General features: G+C 36.3%; 1 protein-coding gene across 1 annotated transcript; it reads right to left on the bottom strand.

Annotated features, from left to right (window-relative positions):
* Window positions 1-12,845: 12,845 nt before the first annotated feature.
* Window positions 12,846-16,969, bottom strand: LOC121414998 (G-protein coupled receptor 54-like). The gene is made up of 3 exons (XM_041608037.1): window positions 16,254-16,969; window positions 15,624-15,759; window positions 12,846-14,423 (listed from the first exon to the last, which is right to left on the bottom strand). Exons 1-3 carry the CDS (start codon window positions 16,623-16,625, stop codon window positions 13,849-13,851), a joined length of 1,083 nt encoding a protein of 360 aa, XP_041463971.1. The 5' UTR covers window positions 16,626-16,969; the 3' UTR covers window positions 12,846-13,848.
* Window positions 16,970-17,575: the final 606 nt, after the last annotated feature.

The following is a 17,575-nucleotide window of genomic DNA, read 5'->3' as shown; positions in this document are numbered from 1 at the left end:
CAAGCAGAGCAATATCAGTAACAGCCAGATTAGCGATGAAAAAGTTGGTTATATTTTGCATCTCTCGATGTCGAATAATAATGTAGAGGACAATGGAGTTTCCAGATATTCCGATTACTGTGATGATGGACATGATGAGGGGAACAAGAACTCGACTAACACTTTCAAATCGGGTATGGCTTGGCTCAGGTGACGAGACATCAGTGTCTGTATCAGTCGGCCAGGTAGACCCTGAGAAATCCTCAGCGGTCAAGGTGGTGATGAATGTTGTAAAGTCCGCCATTGTTTTGAAAAGTAAGTGGCAGCGATAGGATGAACCTGATGTGACTACCGCACCGAGTTACTCCAAAAAGTTGGAATGAACCACCCTCTCACGGACGAGGATGCCGAGTGCGACTTTGAGAGTATGACCATCAGTGAGTGTCAGCGGCTCTCCTTTCTTTGCGCGTGTGTCTGTGTGGGTGTTTCAGTTGCTGTGAAAGGCGCGTGTGGATGTGTATGAGCGCGTGTAGCGGTTGGTGCATCTAGTTACTGCACCTGCGCGTAAAACATACCAAATGCTTTCAATGCATGAAGTCTATATAATAACAGCAACAACAATAATGATAATAATTATACTAATAATACTAATTATAATGAAAATGATATGGACCATTTATATAGCACAGGTACTACATGTATATTTACATAGTTTACTGTGCTCAATAGTTGTTATCATAATTATTATTACTCCGGCAGTAACCGGCAACCCTATAATATTGGATTAGTGGTTTAATTTCATTTAACCACTTTGAATGTATTTGGCATCATGGAAAAGCCTACGGGAAAGAGGAGTTACCAAAATCAGACAACAGCCACAAGCAAATGTGTCTTACTAGTTAATGACAATCACTGTTTTGTTGTTCCGGTTTCGTTTCTGTAGGTTGGTAGATAGTTCAATGTCCATCTTTACGATCATCAAATCCAAGAAAGACAATTTGAAAATATTGCAAATAATGTAATATTGTATGAAAATTTCGGGTGTTCTTTTTTTACCTGTGCCAAATCAAAACCCCCTTACATACTTTCTACTCTTCAAATTGACGTTTGATTTTTTTAAATGTTATTATTATTGGCGCCCTGGACTATAAGGCATGTCTGCAGCAACAGAAAAAAAACCCGAAACGAATTATTCAAAACATTTATTTCTTATTTCGGCATACCTACCTCATACTATGAAGATAATTCAAACCGCACACACACACACACACACACACATATATATTTAAACATTTAATTATACAGTGCGTATAAAAAAAAATTACACTCAGAAAAAATCCTGTAAAATTATATATGTGTAATATCCTGAAGATTTTTTTCACATTTTAACATTGGTACAGATCCATTTAAGCAAATGACGATATAACTGCCAACAAATATTTCCGCTTGAGTGAGCACCACTTACTTTTGAAAAGTTAGTGAAAAATTATTTGCGCAAAACTTGGAAATAGTTATGCGAATAAAAGTACATCTTAATCATGAAGAACACGTGGAATTTAGCTAGTAAAATTTATTTGATGTTATCTTTTGCATTTTTAAACTTGTTTCCTTGCCCAAAGCACTTCGAAGAGTGCATTGCGCCCCACCCTACTCCCCCACACACTGAGGCTATCTTGACGATATTTGCTTTACACTGAGCTGTGATTTACATGAAATGGCTAAGGCTTCATTTTCATTTTATTAATCATTGTCAAGCTTGGGAAAAGTGTAGAGGAAACAAGTATCAAATTAAAAATGAAATGTAAACCCACTTTAAAGACACAAACTAAGTGAAAAATGCTGGAGATGTCTAATGTTCAGATTCAGTTATCCAGCTGGCACACAAAAGGGTAAAGGTTGTGCTTACTAAGTGTTGAAATTTCAATTTTGGTGGCAAAATTGTTACTATAAAGATAATTCAAACCACACACACACACATACATATACATATATATATAAACATATAGATATGGTTTAAATGTAAGGTAGGTATGGCCCTCACAAATATGGAAAAACACAATGCTTGTTTGTCCAAACTTGATCCAAGTTTAATGGATTGGTCCCGACCACAGCAGAGGGCTCCACATATTTTAAAGGCATTTTATTCCATGCATGCGTGTGTGTGTGTGTATGTTGGATGTATGTACGTATTTGTGGGTAATGGCATGTATGTACCGTGTGACTGTAAATAATGTGGATTGATGTAAAGTGAAGCTTCATCCATATGATCATCAATTCTAACATCATTGTTACCATCACATTCATCGACACCGCCTTCTTAAATAGTCCTTCCCAATACCAAGTCATATTAGATACCATCATCAATCTCACCAAGAAAGAAGTGATGTTCTCCCTACTATCATGCATGCCATGTGATCCATTTTGTTTTTTTCTTGTTTAACCCTTATCAAGCTATCAAGCGTGTGAACTGCTGTGGAGCTACATGTCGACCTGGAAAGGCTACTCAAAAGCTGCCGACGGAGTAGAGGATCTTCATTCCATAACATGCTTAATGAATGTTCTTCGGTTGATGGAAGGCACCGTAGGATGGTAGTAATTAAAATCACTCTTCTGATGAGCTGATATCTGACGGTTCTCGAGTAAAAATAATGAAATCCCTCCCTAAATGCATCGCCGCCTGTGGTGGTGACATTCTACTCACATTACCAGGTATTGGCTTTTAATTGGTTCTTCTGATTGCTCTCTAAAGCAAGGGAAATTTGGTGGGTCGAAAATTTGACAGTATGTACGCCTCAGTGTGGTATATGTCAAAACTAATCACATTCCACGAGAGGGTAAGGAAATTACACTTGGTATGCTGTTAACACTAGTTCATTTTTTAAATCGTAAGGTTTGATGCAATATGCGGGATACATTTCAATGTTTTCACAATCATCATCGCCTCTATAAAACTATTGTAAGTGCTATGTTTCTAAATGATTTTATTTCGTTTGATAATGAAACCATTATACAGTGCGTTCCAGAAAAAACGAAACCGAGATTTATCCTAACTTAATCATTAATAAAATAGACAAATGACCTACCAATTTAAAGCTTAGAATCTCCTCTTTCATCTGAAATTACTTAAATTATTTTTCATTCACGCATGAGTGAGCAAAAACAATTTGAAGAGGGGATACCAAAAAGTCACTTTGCGGGCTGTATCTGGGTTTCAAAAAGAAAACCACATTTTCAAAAGGTTCAATATCTGCTCTTTAATTTGATACCTCAATTACAAAAAATGGTAGAGAAATAACAAAGTTCTGGCTATTTGAAATAAGGCTTGAATCTCAATAATTTCATAAAAAATGAAGAGGTTTTACAGGCTAGCGTTCAAACTCACTCGACACTCCGTTTTGTTGACGATCAACCATGCATTAATTCTTTTGTTACCGTGCGATAGCTTCTGTGGGAAATCGGTAGAAAACACGTTTATTTAATGAAATTATGGAAATACAAGCATTGTTTTGAGAGAGCATTACTTTTTTACTTCTTGACCATTTTCTGTGATTAAGGTATCAAATAAAAGAGTAGATATTGAACTTTTTAGGCATGTGGTTTTTATTTTGAAATTCAGATACCCCCCGCCAAAAGAGTTTTTGGTATCCTTTCTTCAAATTGTTTTTGCTCACTCATGCGTGAATGAGGAATAATCTAAGTAATATCAGATGAAAGAAGAGATTCTAAGCTTTACATTGGTAGGTCATTTGTCTATTTTATTAATGATGAAGTTATGATAAATCATCGCTAAATCTCGGTTTCGTTTTTTCTGGGACACACTGAATACTACTACTGCTACTACTACTACTACTACTACACTCTAAAAAAGGTTTACACAATATTGGGTTAATTGGAACATGCATGCTGGTTGGGTAAAAAATAATTACGCAACGTTGTGTTGAAATAGCCCAATATGGGGTAAAAAAAATACCCCGCAAACATGCATGTTCCCTTTTTACTCAATATTGGGTAAAATTTTACTCAGTGTTTTTAGAGTGTACTACTACTACTGCATGTACTTCTACTACTACTACTGCATGTACTTCTACTACTACTACTACTACTACTACTACTACTACTACTACTACTTCTACTACTACTACTACTACTTCATGTACTTCTACTACTACTACTACTACTACTACTACTACCACCACCACCACTACTACAACTACCACTACTACTACTACTACTACTACTACTACTATATTACTACTACTACTACTACTACTACTACTACTACTACTACTACTACTACTACTACTACTACTACTACTACTACTACTACTACTACAATACTACTACTACTACTACTACTACTACTACTACTACTACTACAACTTCTAATGCTAATTCTACACTATACTACTACTACTACCACTACTATAACTTATAATGCTAATCCTACAGTATACTACTACTACTACTATTACTACTACTACTACTACTACTACTACTACTACTACTACTACTATACTAGTAGTAGTAGTAGTAGTAGTAGTACTACTACTACTACTATAGTAGTAGTACTACTACTACTTCTACTACTACTACTACTACCCCTAATCAAAACTGGATTTTCAAACCACATTTCTTTAGAATGCTGGCTTTTTACAATTCTTCTTTATCCGTGGCGTTTTGAATGTAACCGATTGATTCAACAAGATATATCACATTCTTTTTTCGTATTCTTCCCAATTTATGGCTCGATAATTTTTTTTATTTTATTTATTTTTTAATTTATTTTATTTATTTAGTTAGTATTATTATTATTACTGTTATTTTTTTGGGGGGAGGGGTTCTTATAACCTTTTGCAGCGGGAGAATAATATTTCTAATCCGTGTTAAGTTTACAATTGGCACGCCAGAAATTTGATAATGTTAGCCCAGGTTTAACTGAACCACCATCAAATGAGTCCAAACGCTTAAAAACATTTGTGCAGTGCTATTCGTATAAACACAGACGCTGATAAAATCATTTTGACATTGACATGGTAGAACTATTTTTTTTTTAATTTACAAAGTGGATGCATGTCGTTACCGCCAAAAATCTAAACAGTGTAATCCTATGTAAATAATCTTTGGCATTGAAATATGACGTGTTTTGTGACTTTAAAAATAACTAGATACGCATTGAGAGTTGAATTTAACCATGGATCTGAAGGATGTAAACTAAAGATTGTGTTTTACCTGATATTAGATATACCGATTTTACATTCGATCGGGAGCCCAATGAAATTAAGATATTGCGTATTATTTTTAATCATGTAAAACCCCTTCTCGAGCATGGAATTGGGTGGAAATTTGAGAATATGATTTTGTCAGTAGTTTTCGCACATTCAATAATTAAATCTGAAAAGTACTTGCTTATAAAGTAGTTTATACGAAATAGAAATAAAATTGTTGCCGATAGATGGCGCTAAATGTCAAATCCTCGTCCTAACGGATGGAAAAAAATTAAACAAAAATCAGTGAAAAAAAAACCTACATCAAATGACATCTTACCTTTTGTAATTTAGGATTTTACTTGAGTCTTATTCACTTTCCTGAGCATTTGCTGAATCTTTAGGAAGGCTTTAACTTTAACGCAATAACACTATGAGGCAAAATAACTAGATTGCGTCTGTGAGCGTGAGTCCCACTCTTCGACATTTTCCGAAGTTTGGAATACAAACAGAATGATGGAAAATGCTGGGTAGTCACAATCTAAGACACCACGCAGGCTTCGGGAAACCTTTGCACATGTTATTATTATGTGCGTGAGAGAAAATGCTACTTCATTACTTTAACCATGCAGGGGGTTAAAGTGACTGGTTAACATTGGTTTGACTTTAAAAAATCTGTGCTAGAAGGTCACACTTGTCACCTGTGTCTGTGATATGTTACAAAAATGAAGCCCAGAAAAAATTGCGTCCGAAAATCATTATTTAGTGCTTCAAAAAGTGAAATATAAAGTGACCGGAAACACCATCTTAATTTCATCCCATACACTTATGTTTAGTATTTAGGCGTCTATAAGACACCTATTTACAAAATCGGTGTTTGCCTTGTAGTTTTAGCTTTTCATTCTCAATAATGGTTGTTTTCAGGGTTTATTAGTTCTAATATATGCACTTGTACACATGTTTCATTTTGGTTTGAGAATTTTTTAAATCGGCTGCTCACAAAGTTAAACAATACCTTTAACATAAATCGTAAAAAAATAGGCAAATTGGGTTTCATCGCACGCTGAGGGTATATTTCACTATTTTACCATCTACAAAGGGAATGATAATTAAACGACGTCGACGTAACCAGGTCCAATTCAATCTGGCGTCAGGATGTGTTTGAAGTGAATGGGTTGGTTAGACAAGGTGGCGCACGCTTATGTAACATGACACTTACTTCTAATTAGGATGTGTACTCACTCCTAATAGTATAGGAATGTTAAATCTCGTCTCGTATGAAATGGGAACTGAATAGTCTCTTCATTAACATATAGAATATGAACCACAAATTGAAAAGAAAAACAAAATCAAATGTACAGAACATGAATACGATCTGATCTTGGGCTTTCGTGGTTGTTGTGAGGTTTTCAGACGCCTGCTTGCTATTTAGGCGTTTCGGATTTATCTTAAATCTATCCTATCTGGAGATACCTGGGGGACAGACTGATTCAGCTTGCGTTTCGCCTCCCGGTCCAGGTGTCGCAAGACAAATAATGATAATAATGATCATGATGATGATACATGTTATAATAATATTAATAATTAATCTTCTTCTTCTCGGGTCACTACACAGTGGAGGGTACAAGATCTGGCTTTGAGGTTTAACGACTCTAGATTTTATTGCAGGGCACAGCTCTGGTAGGAGGGGCAGACATAAAAGTGTTTTTTTTTCGCCTGATCCTCCCCACACTCGCTGTCATTATCTTTATCTTTGTTGTAGTCCCATTTCTTTGCACCGTCCTGTTCCAGACCGTAAGCGATTAAGACATAGCCACTTTGGTCATTCCTCATTTTAACCTAGGGGGAGTGATTCGCGAGGTCCATAGGAAAGCTTGTGCGTCACAGACTGAATATGCTTGGACCATAGGTTGACCCTTTGATTGTGAGCAGAGCCACTGAGGGACTCAGTCGAGTGAAGGAAGCTACATGTATGTCTTGATTTGAGTCCCTTTTGGGCGGGTTCATAGTTGTAGAGTGGGTGAAGAGGGTTATTCTCTTGTTTGGTTTCGCATCTGTTACCCATTTCATGTTGGCAAGCTTCTTCAGGATGCTGTTCCTTGCTCCAACTTTAGACTTTGTTCTTTGTATGCAAGAGAGCGGTCAAGGGTGACACCGAGGTAGACAGGCTTGCTGGTGAGTACCCAACCATTTCCCAAACCATCCGACCCTTAGTCTCCGGTCTGCATCTCTGTTCTTAATGTGGGTGGACAAGACTGAGTTGGGTTTTCTCTGGATTTGCCCGGAGATTATTTGCAGCATAGTAAGGGGTCAGGCCTGCCAGCGCATCGCTGAGGGCTTTTCCCACCTTTTTAAAGGACTGATTCTTCAAAGCAGTGTAAAGGTCATCAGCGTACAAGTAGCTCTTAGTACTTAGTGGATTAGTTGGTCATTCGCAGCCATGGCTTGTTTCCTTCAGCAAGAAATGTATACATTTACTGTGCTGCACTCAACCCACATGGGTAGCCGGTAGGAAGAAATACTCGAGCGCCCGATCAAGGTACCCGTGCTAAAGCCCGGGTTATATAACATAATCATGTTCAGCAGGGTCCGCCAGAAAAACAGTTTTCGGAACTGAGGTGGCTACCTTGGGTAGAATAAGACGTTATTATTATTCGTGTAGATATTAAAGAGGAATGGGGCAAGGACCTTTCCTTGTGGGAGACCAATTTTCTGCCTCCGCCATCTGCTGCTGAAACCACCAAGTTTCACCAAAAAACCCTGTCGTGCATGTTCTGTACTGATAGTAATACTAATAATAATGATAATAATAATTATAATAACAACAATAATGATTAAAGATAATAATAATCGCAATAATAACGAGAATAGGAATAATGATGTTTTGATGCCAGAATGATATTGGACATTGAATTAGTTACTGAGGAATAAATATTGAGATAAACACAGTCATATTAACTTACTCTTACAAGCATGCGTGTGTTGCAAGATGGTACGCGCGCAAGCCATTATTTATTATAAAGTTATTTTCAATTTACAATGAGAGTTAAAAAAAAAACTACCTTTGTACCTTTATAACAACCCTTTACTCAAAAGGAGAGATGAATTTTGAAATTATTTGTTTGCAATGGCGTATATAAGGAGAGAGGGCTTTAGGGCACTTTTGCCCCACCCCATTTTTGAAGACTATTTAAAAAGGGGAAAAAGAGTAAAGATAAGAAAACTGTCAGTTATTATTATATTAATCAACCCATATTAAGAACCCTAGAATTTCGGGAAATAAAATGTTTTTTTCTCGGGGAAAATGAGCCAATGCCACGGCAACAGGGAAGTTGCAACATTGATATCTACATGTATCATTTAATTCAAGCGTTACCAAGGAAATATAAATTATCATTACCCTAATGAATTCATACAGGACACTTATTAATATTTGTTCCAATTAAGTTATCTATTATTGTATTTTCCACTTGTCAATCATGTTGATGATGATGATGCACAGCATTTGTATGGCGCCATATATCTGTCAAAGACATTCAAAGGCGCATTGGAGGAGCCAGCCAATCTGGGTCGCCTACAAGGGCGCGCACAAAGAACTGTGACCCGCAGGTCTCTCCTCTTGATTATTGGTTGGTGAATGCAGGTTATTCGAATAGTTCAGTGGGTTCTTAACGTACAAAAATGGTGATTCTCCTGTACAGGGGGCCTCAATTTAACGTCATATCCGAGGGACGGAGTGTTTTCAACTTTAACATAGCCTGCATATATGCAACAGGGAAGAGACGTTTACACACAACGCACTGGCTTCAGTCATCCGCCTGGGGTGGACTCGAACCCACGATCTTTGGTTCGACGGGCAGACCCTTTTCTGACTGAGCCAACTTCGCTCTAATGTTATATTTTAGATGTTATTTCGTTGCCATGGCAAACACTTTACATGTAATTTATACATTTAACAACAAGCATATCTATGTTTAGCACCCTAGGGGAAATGAAATGATAATCGGATTCGCTATTTTGTATCAAAATTTATACTTTTCAAGGGGTGAATAAGGTGTTGCCATGGCAACGGGTCAATACGAAATATTTTGGTGATGTTAGATATTTGTAAATTTCATTTGTATTGAATTTGGTAAATTACATCATGTTTAATTACTATGAACAGATGTTATTTTTGAATAAAAATGATTTGTTGCCATGGCACCAGTCAAAATGGCATCTACCTCCCATCTTTGAGATAAATCTAATGCCATATACTAGTAATTGTGAAAGCTTCATGCTTTAGCCATACTTTGCACAATTGTTGTGATTTTCAGAGCTTAACCACTGTACTCTTATAACACACATTGCTCAAAATAATCACAACAACTTCAGGAGAAATTCAAGACAGCAACAAATAATACTGTACAGTCATTGATCAAAGTGTGTTGTTTAATATTTTATTACATTTTTTCTGTCATAACACCCATAGAGCAAAGCATTTGGACACATTTTTCATATAGCTCTGATAATATATAAAAAAGTAAAAATTATACAATCAAAGTAAACTTTCTTCGATATATTCACCCCGACAATATTTTAATCAAATTTAATTTTGATTAAACTGTTAAATGGAGAAAATTCGCTTTATAAAATAGCACAACCCCTATCATCGGATTCCAGATTGACCTACATTCTAAAAATAAAGGGTAAAATGCTCCATGAGGGTAATTGTGTCCAAACAACTTTGGACATTTTGGGAGGCATTTGATTTATCTAGTGTGATGAAAATTTACCCATTGTAAAGAAATTGCTGCTTATTTTGCAACCTTACAATCCAATATGCTTTGAAAAAGTCTGCCCCAAGTTGGTTATACAAATAATTACCCTCGTGCTGGTTAATATTTTACCCAATATTCTTTTTACCATGTTTACGGTGTACTTCGATAGATTAAAATATATTGATATGGCAATTATGGCTGCGTTTCCCGTCCAGACTAAACATATTGAACTTATTTCCAGATAATTAGCGCTCAGGGTTAGTGTAAGTCCATATGTTCAGGAATCTGACAAATCCAAAGAACTCCAAAAAAGTTTGATCGGTGTGAATTTGCAAATATCATCAAATACAGTGTGTATTCATTATGTTGTTTCATCTTGACCCTTTATGTATAAATCGACCCATTGTTATGATACGAAAAAGAAAAATGTGTGATTTTTTTATTCAATAACAGATGACATTTTGAATGCAACGCTTAGTTAATAACCCTGGAAAGAACAGCGTATGTTTGATTTTTGTCAATATATTCCACTATCATGACTATAAGACAAACAGTTTTACACCATCAAATAACTCACATCATGCAATGTGAAGAATGTTTTCTAATGTGGTCACCTCTATTATAGAGAGAGGTTCGCATGGTAATTTTTTTTTGCATATGAGATGCATAAGATTACATTTGAGTGTGAATGCAAGCTGTGTTCCACATTTTAAACACATTACACAGTATTTGTCATGATTCGCCCCCTGATCATCTGGTCTAGCATGTCTAGTAGTGTCAGCAACACAAGGGATTGATTCCTATAAGGCTTCCATTTACTGCGTGCCTCAGAGCCTTGTCAAACGACACCAATTCTGCAGGAATATTCAAACCTTGTCAAAGATAATCAAAATACTAACAGAACACAACCCCACTACATTAATTATTGGATAACTTGAATGAAGCCCGTTATGGGATATACGACGTCAGTCATCACTTACCTAGACACATTTTAACAATAATTTTCCAACTTTATACGGATTCTCGCAAGAAAATATTTACAACCATATAAACAATACCAGTTGCTTCGAAAGTAATAGACCAACTTTAACTCAAGCAAATAAAAGTATACTTCTTGATGTAAGAGGCAGACTACAACGTTTAGAAGACTTGATATAAGGACCTTAATTTCACATTTTAGTCATTCGACTATGATTTTAAATTCGAAAAGCAACCAAAAACATTGCTTATTTGCCTTGTGTATTTAAACAAATTACTGTGGTAGAACCGCATAATAAAACTTATTTAACATATTGATCATATATTATAGATGGCAAACAAATGTGAAATTTGTTGAAAAACAATTGCTTAATAAGTGACTAGAATACATGGCAAATACAACAGTGAGTGTGATCTGATATGTAATTGCAATTGTAATAAATTCAGGAAATCCATTCATATTCTTCAACAACAAAAAAATAAAAACATACTATATCGAGTAACAGTAATCAATATCCATGAGCACATTTATGTGGAAAGTTCCCCCCCCCCCGCAAAAAATCAAACAAAACAAAACAATCGTCGGAGCATGGCGTATACACATTGCGACCTGTTGACACGTGCGATTTGAAATATTTTACGAAAAGGTATCCACATTACGTGAATTGAATATCAAGTCAGGTCTCACATAGAGGTTTATAGATTATGATATCTCTATTTTTCTGAAAGTTAACCCCCATTCATCTTTAAACAAGCTTGTAACACATGACCTCTATTATACCTCCAACGGGTGATCTTGTCTATGTAATCATACAGTGCGAATCAAAACAAGTTTACACTTAAATATTATATTTGATAAACGATTGCAAGAAATGATAGATACCCTTTCGAAAACAAAGACCCCAATATACATGTATGATGACATAATTGGATACAATGATATACGTGCTGGTGTTTCCATAAAAAGAAAAACGAGTCGAATGGACGATTGATTTTTTTTTGTTATACTTCGTAATTCCGAAACACGCAATTTGCCTATACCTCGATGTTCGTAAATCCGAAAACGTAAAAGGGTTCGTTAATCCGAACATTTGTGGTGTTATTCCGAAGGTTCGATAATCCGAAAATGAAATAAGGTTCGTTGTTCCGAAGTTTCGTTAATTCGAAAACGAAATAAAGTTCGTTGTTCCGAAGGTTCGTTAGTCCGAAAACGAAATAAGGTTCGTTAATCATTACGTTTTCGGACTAACGAACCTTCGGAATTACGAACCTCATTTCGTTTTCGGATTAACGAACCTTAGGAATTACGAACCTCACTATGTTTTCAGTCTAACGAACCTTCGGAATTACGAACCTCATTTTGTTTTTGGATTAACGAACCTTAGGAATTACGAACCTCAATCTGTTTTCGGACTAACGAACCTTCGGAATTTCGAACCTCATTTCGTTTTTGGACTAACGATCCTTCGGAATTACGAACCTTCGGAAATACGAACCTTCGGAAATACGAACCTTCGGAATATCCGTACCTTCGGAATAACGAAGCTTCGGAAATGCGGATTTTTTTTATGTTCACGAAGAATGTCACGACAATTTCTATCGTATTTCAATTTTTAATAGTTGAACAGCCTTAGTTGGTGTGTTATATTCTCATGAAAGTCAATTACGGTGAACAAATAAAACCATACCTCGGGTACCCTGGACGGAAAAATATTCGAAGAAAGAGAGAGAGAAAAAAAAGCCTCGTCCACCAATACTATTCCATCTCTCTCAGCATACAACACAAGCGGCCAATATGGCCAAATTTGCATCATCATCAATTTATTTAGTACTCTTATTTAATACCCGTTTCCTCCGTAAATATTTCATCATTTCGAACAGAGAGACAAAATAAAAAAGGACCCCCCGAAAAAAAACCCGCTGCAAAAAAAGCTCTTTACTCAAAGAGGGTTTTTAATAAATGTATATGTGTATTGTCGACTTAACAGGATATTTTATTTTCTTTCATGTTTTTATGTAACCTTTTGACTTTTTTAATGTTTCCCTTCATGCTAATGACATGAATGAGCGAAGCCTTACAATATATGTTAATGGTGAACACGAGACAATGCGAGAGGTCTCGATTGACAGAGATTATGCCAGTCATTAGTATTATTCGTCCGCTCTTTCGACTTAAAATCAGCATCTGGAATCATCCGCTATCGTGACCATGAGCGTGAAGGTGGAAAAATTGAAAACCGGCTTACGACGATATACGCTATATACGCTCTGTTATTCAGACGCACAATTCGAGATGTCCCCTTGCAATCATTGAATCAGTTTGTATCCATCGAAATTGACAACTAAAAAGTAAGAAATTGTGGTTACATAATACATTAATAAACTTATTTTGCTACTAACAGGCTTTTATTACATTCCATCCACATATTAAATATTAAGCTTCGCATGGTTTTTCTTTTGAACCAACATACACCCGAAAGATATAGACTGAACGAAGGAACTTTGGATGATTACGTGTGACAAAATGATTGTTGTATACAACTCTTATAGATTTTTTTTTAAATCAGACAATGTACAACATACAGAGCTATAAAGCTCCGCATACGAGTGCGAAATAGAGATGAATAGGTTTACAGTTTGACAAAACATCATATACACTCAAAATATAGAATCTTCAAATTGACAAAATTAAGGCATTGTTGTGTCAGATGTCCCGGTGTACATGCTTGTTCATCGTGAACATTTCAAATACAAAATAAGGGTTTTTTGTGCTCGCACACGAATTGCACAACCTCGTTTGCAAGAAACTAATGTTTGCAGTTGTTTGATTTTCAGTTATAACCTGTATGCAGTTACTAACTGCATGATTGGAATATCTAAAAAAGTGTTTTGGACTTGCGTTTGAAGAGTGGAATTTCGTTCTTGTGCTAGATAGACTCATCATCTCGGGTAAACTTAGACAGCTTAAAGGTACTGACAGATCCCATAGCACTTTGGGCTGAATGACAGCAAGACGCAAACAATTTCTTGAAGTGTTTCTTGAAACTGGTTGTCTTGAAGGCGTACACGAATGGGTTTACGCAGGAGCTGGCATAGACGAGACAGAAGGCGATAAGGTTTGCAAAATCGAAGTAAGCATTATCGGCTTTTATATGGAAACCAGAGTCAAATTCTTCCCACAAACGGATTACGTGCGTGGGTAACCAACATATGGCAAATAGAAGGACAATGATGAAAACCATTCGAGTTATCTTTCTCTTGCGACGGATGGAGCGTTCTTGGGCTTGAGCACTCTCCGTACCTTGGGTGGCTTTTCGCCATACTTGGACCAATATATTGACATAGCAAACGAGGATGATAGTCAAAGGCAGCACATACATACTCAGCGTGTTGAAAATATGGAAAGCATTAGACCCGCTCCTTGTAGCAAAGATAGTCATGCATTTCCCATACTCTGTTATGGTTGAGGACGTTGCAACAGGAGCTTGAAGAAGAAAAGACCCTGGAGAATGACATTAAAAAAGTTTGTTTAGAGGCATGTCAATAAGCATACAGAATTTATCCAAAATAGTTACGGAAACGCATTTATAATATTGCTTTTGATATATCTGTAATGGATTGTGTATGACATGGCGTGTGGGAGGGTGGAATTGTGTATACGCAAAGGAGAAATGTTCCGAAGGGACCGGATAAACGCTGATAACCTCATTGCGTAGGATCCTAGTCGGAGTAAAATTATATCATGCACAGTGTTGCCAGGTGGGTGTTTCATAAAGCTGTTCGTAAAGTTACGAACGACTTTTCGCACGACTGGAACATGTTCTTACATGTAGGTTACAACTCATTGACATAGGGATATCACATAGCACAAGAAAGGATCACCAGTCGTGCGTAAAGTAATTTGTATCTTACGAACAGCTTTATGAAACACCCACCAGGTCCAAGATGAAGAAAATCCACAAAAGGCACTTTAAAAATCCTTTAAAAAATTGTACCCCAATTCCCAAAATATTTCAAATCACATTAATTTCTGAGGACTGTTTATGGTTATTGCCCAAAACTAATTTTTAATGTGTCCTCGTTGTTTTTTTTTTTACACCAAGGCATTTTTCCCTTTTTTTAGGTCTCGATGGAATGTAGATTTGCAACACTACCATTGTATCGTACAACTAAATTCAGTTTATTGCATAAAGGATGTACTGAAGCGATTTAATTCATTGGTAGAATTGCACAGGAAGGGCCCTGAGGAACATTCTAAGCATTAACTATCTACAGTAGATCGCATACTATTAGCATATATTACTTAAAATAACGAATCTTACTGCTCTTCACCAAAACCTTCAAAAAATTCCCTAAAATCCCACGCGTCTGAACTAGGCCAATCTTGTGTAAATTGCAAATAATATCTAAATTGGAATTCTTGGAAATTACTGGTTGGATTTTTTGTTGCCCGCCCAACTGTTACGTAATCATGATTTTCAATTCCAATTTCATTCATTGAGGTATTATTTATTGACGAATCTTGATATGTTTTCACTCAACCTTTCATCTTTGAAGATATGACTGTTGTAGTTACAGATTACATTGTGGGATCACAATCCCACAATGTTGTAATACGTTTAAAAATAAGTCACAAAATATGAATGCAATTAGTATCAACAATTAAAAAAAAGCTATAATTAAGAAAAAATAATTTGTATACCTGCCCAGATGAAAATATTTGTGATGACGGTTTTTCTGATGGTTCTTGTTTTCCTAGATTTGACAGCGTGGACAATCAGGTTGTAACGGTCAATCGTCATTGCTGTTAGCGTGAGGCACGTTGCTTGAACAGTCGCCTAATAAAATGAGATATCACATGGATATGAAAACTAAATCAAGACGCGGTGGCTTAATCATGTATTTAATCCAGGTCAAAGAAGATCGATATGTTTGCTGTATTCGAATTTCTTCACGTATACCCCCCCCCCCAAAAAAAAATGCTAATGTTACTTAGGTCTGTCTATAGAGTCAAAATATTTGTATTAGGCCACTTATTTCGGAAACCTAACCTTATTTATGATATCATATATAGCTTCATACCTTCATATAAAAATATAATTAATGGCAACAACAAAGCAACATAGATAATAACGTAAGGCATGTTGTTTGAGTAAGATAACCTTCTACTTCCCTGTTTTTTAATGCCATCTTTCTGTCTCTGATTCTCGCCACTTTACTTCTCTACCTATACTTTTGTATTCATACTCTGCTTTTCTCTTTTTTTTTTACCGGAGACAACAAAAACCTATTCTATCTTATCTTATCTACTAATATTAAGAATTTGACATACAAACATGATATAATTGATTCCTTTGCAGACACTAAGAGGTATCTCTATGATTATAGCAATGGCTGAAGGAATGGCACATAATGTCAACATGGCCACATCTGTAGCTGCCAAATTTGCCAGGAAATAGTTGGTCACAGTTTGCATGTCTCTGTGTTTGAATATGATGTACATGACGGTGGAGTTTCCAATAATACCAATGACTGCTAGAAGAATAGGGAGAGTGACGTAAAGTACTGTCATCATCTCATTCCATTTTGACGACACCTTGGTATCGTTGTAGATGTAATAGTAGATTGAGGAAAATGACTCCAGCTCGCTGTCGTTGAACCCCTGGGTGTCGGGGTAGTCCATCGCCACATCCATTCTCGTCATGATCACTGGAACTTGGCATAGAAATTTGACCACTATGACTGGCAAGACGACGGCGAAATGGAAAATCTAGGAACTCTTCCTGATGGGTTGTTCAACAAATAATCTGGGGTGTTAGGATATCTGGTGAAGGATGATGAAGTACAGGTTGGTTGCGACAGACGCTGAAGTCTTTGACCTGAGCCAACTGCGACAAGAGAGTCCACATATGTCGGTGACTGCAGATTGTCTGTGTCATTTATTGAAGTAGCTGGCCAATCGCAAAGCATAATTCTACGATAATTCATTGGTCAGATCAGCAGTAGAGAAGCCATTCAAAATTCCATCTGATTCATTTGATGAGGCTGCCCGCTACATGATAGAGAGAGAGACGGATAGAACGATTAAGAAAGAAAATTAACAGCAACATCGCACGCAAAAAAAGTTTAAGAACAATCCAAATATAAAGTTGTTTATCAAGGGGAATAAAGAAACATCAGACAAGTCAATAGGTGAAGATTTTTATTCTGAATATCATTGTTTAAACAAGCATAACTTTCCTATTACTCCGTGGCGTACCGACGGGGGGGAGAACAAGCACCCAACCTAGCCCCCCCCCAAAAAAAAAAAATCACGACCAAGGAAAAAACGAGAAAATTATAGAATTGGAAAGAGAGAAGCCTATAGGGTGAAATGATATGTTGTTATTTGCTGATTATCATGTCAAAATCTATCACACAATTGCATTTTTGTCTTACAATATGTTTGCCCGATACTATTTTTGGCCCCTTGAACAATTCTAATTCAATACACCACTGTTTAGTCAGTTTCACTATGTAATTTCGCCGGATTTTTTTCGAGAAATTTTAAACTATACAGTTTTAGAAACTTTATTGCATAATGAGTCAAAATGATAATGTTTTCAATTGCACCGATCCCTATGCGTCCGCCAGCTTGGATTTTTCAAAATGGCC

The sequence above is a fragment of the Lytechinus variegatus genome, chromosome 5 (genome assembly GCF_018143015.1).
Source record: "Lytechinus variegatus isolate NC3 chromosome 5, Lvar_3.0, whole genome shotgun sequence".
Lineage (NCBI taxonomy): Eukaryota > Metazoa > Echinodermata > Echinoidea > Temnopleuroida > Toxopneustidae > Lytechinus > Lytechinus variegatus.
The sequence above is the reverse complement of the archived record's forward strand: the minus strand, read 5'-3'. Positions and strand labels throughout refer to the sequence as shown.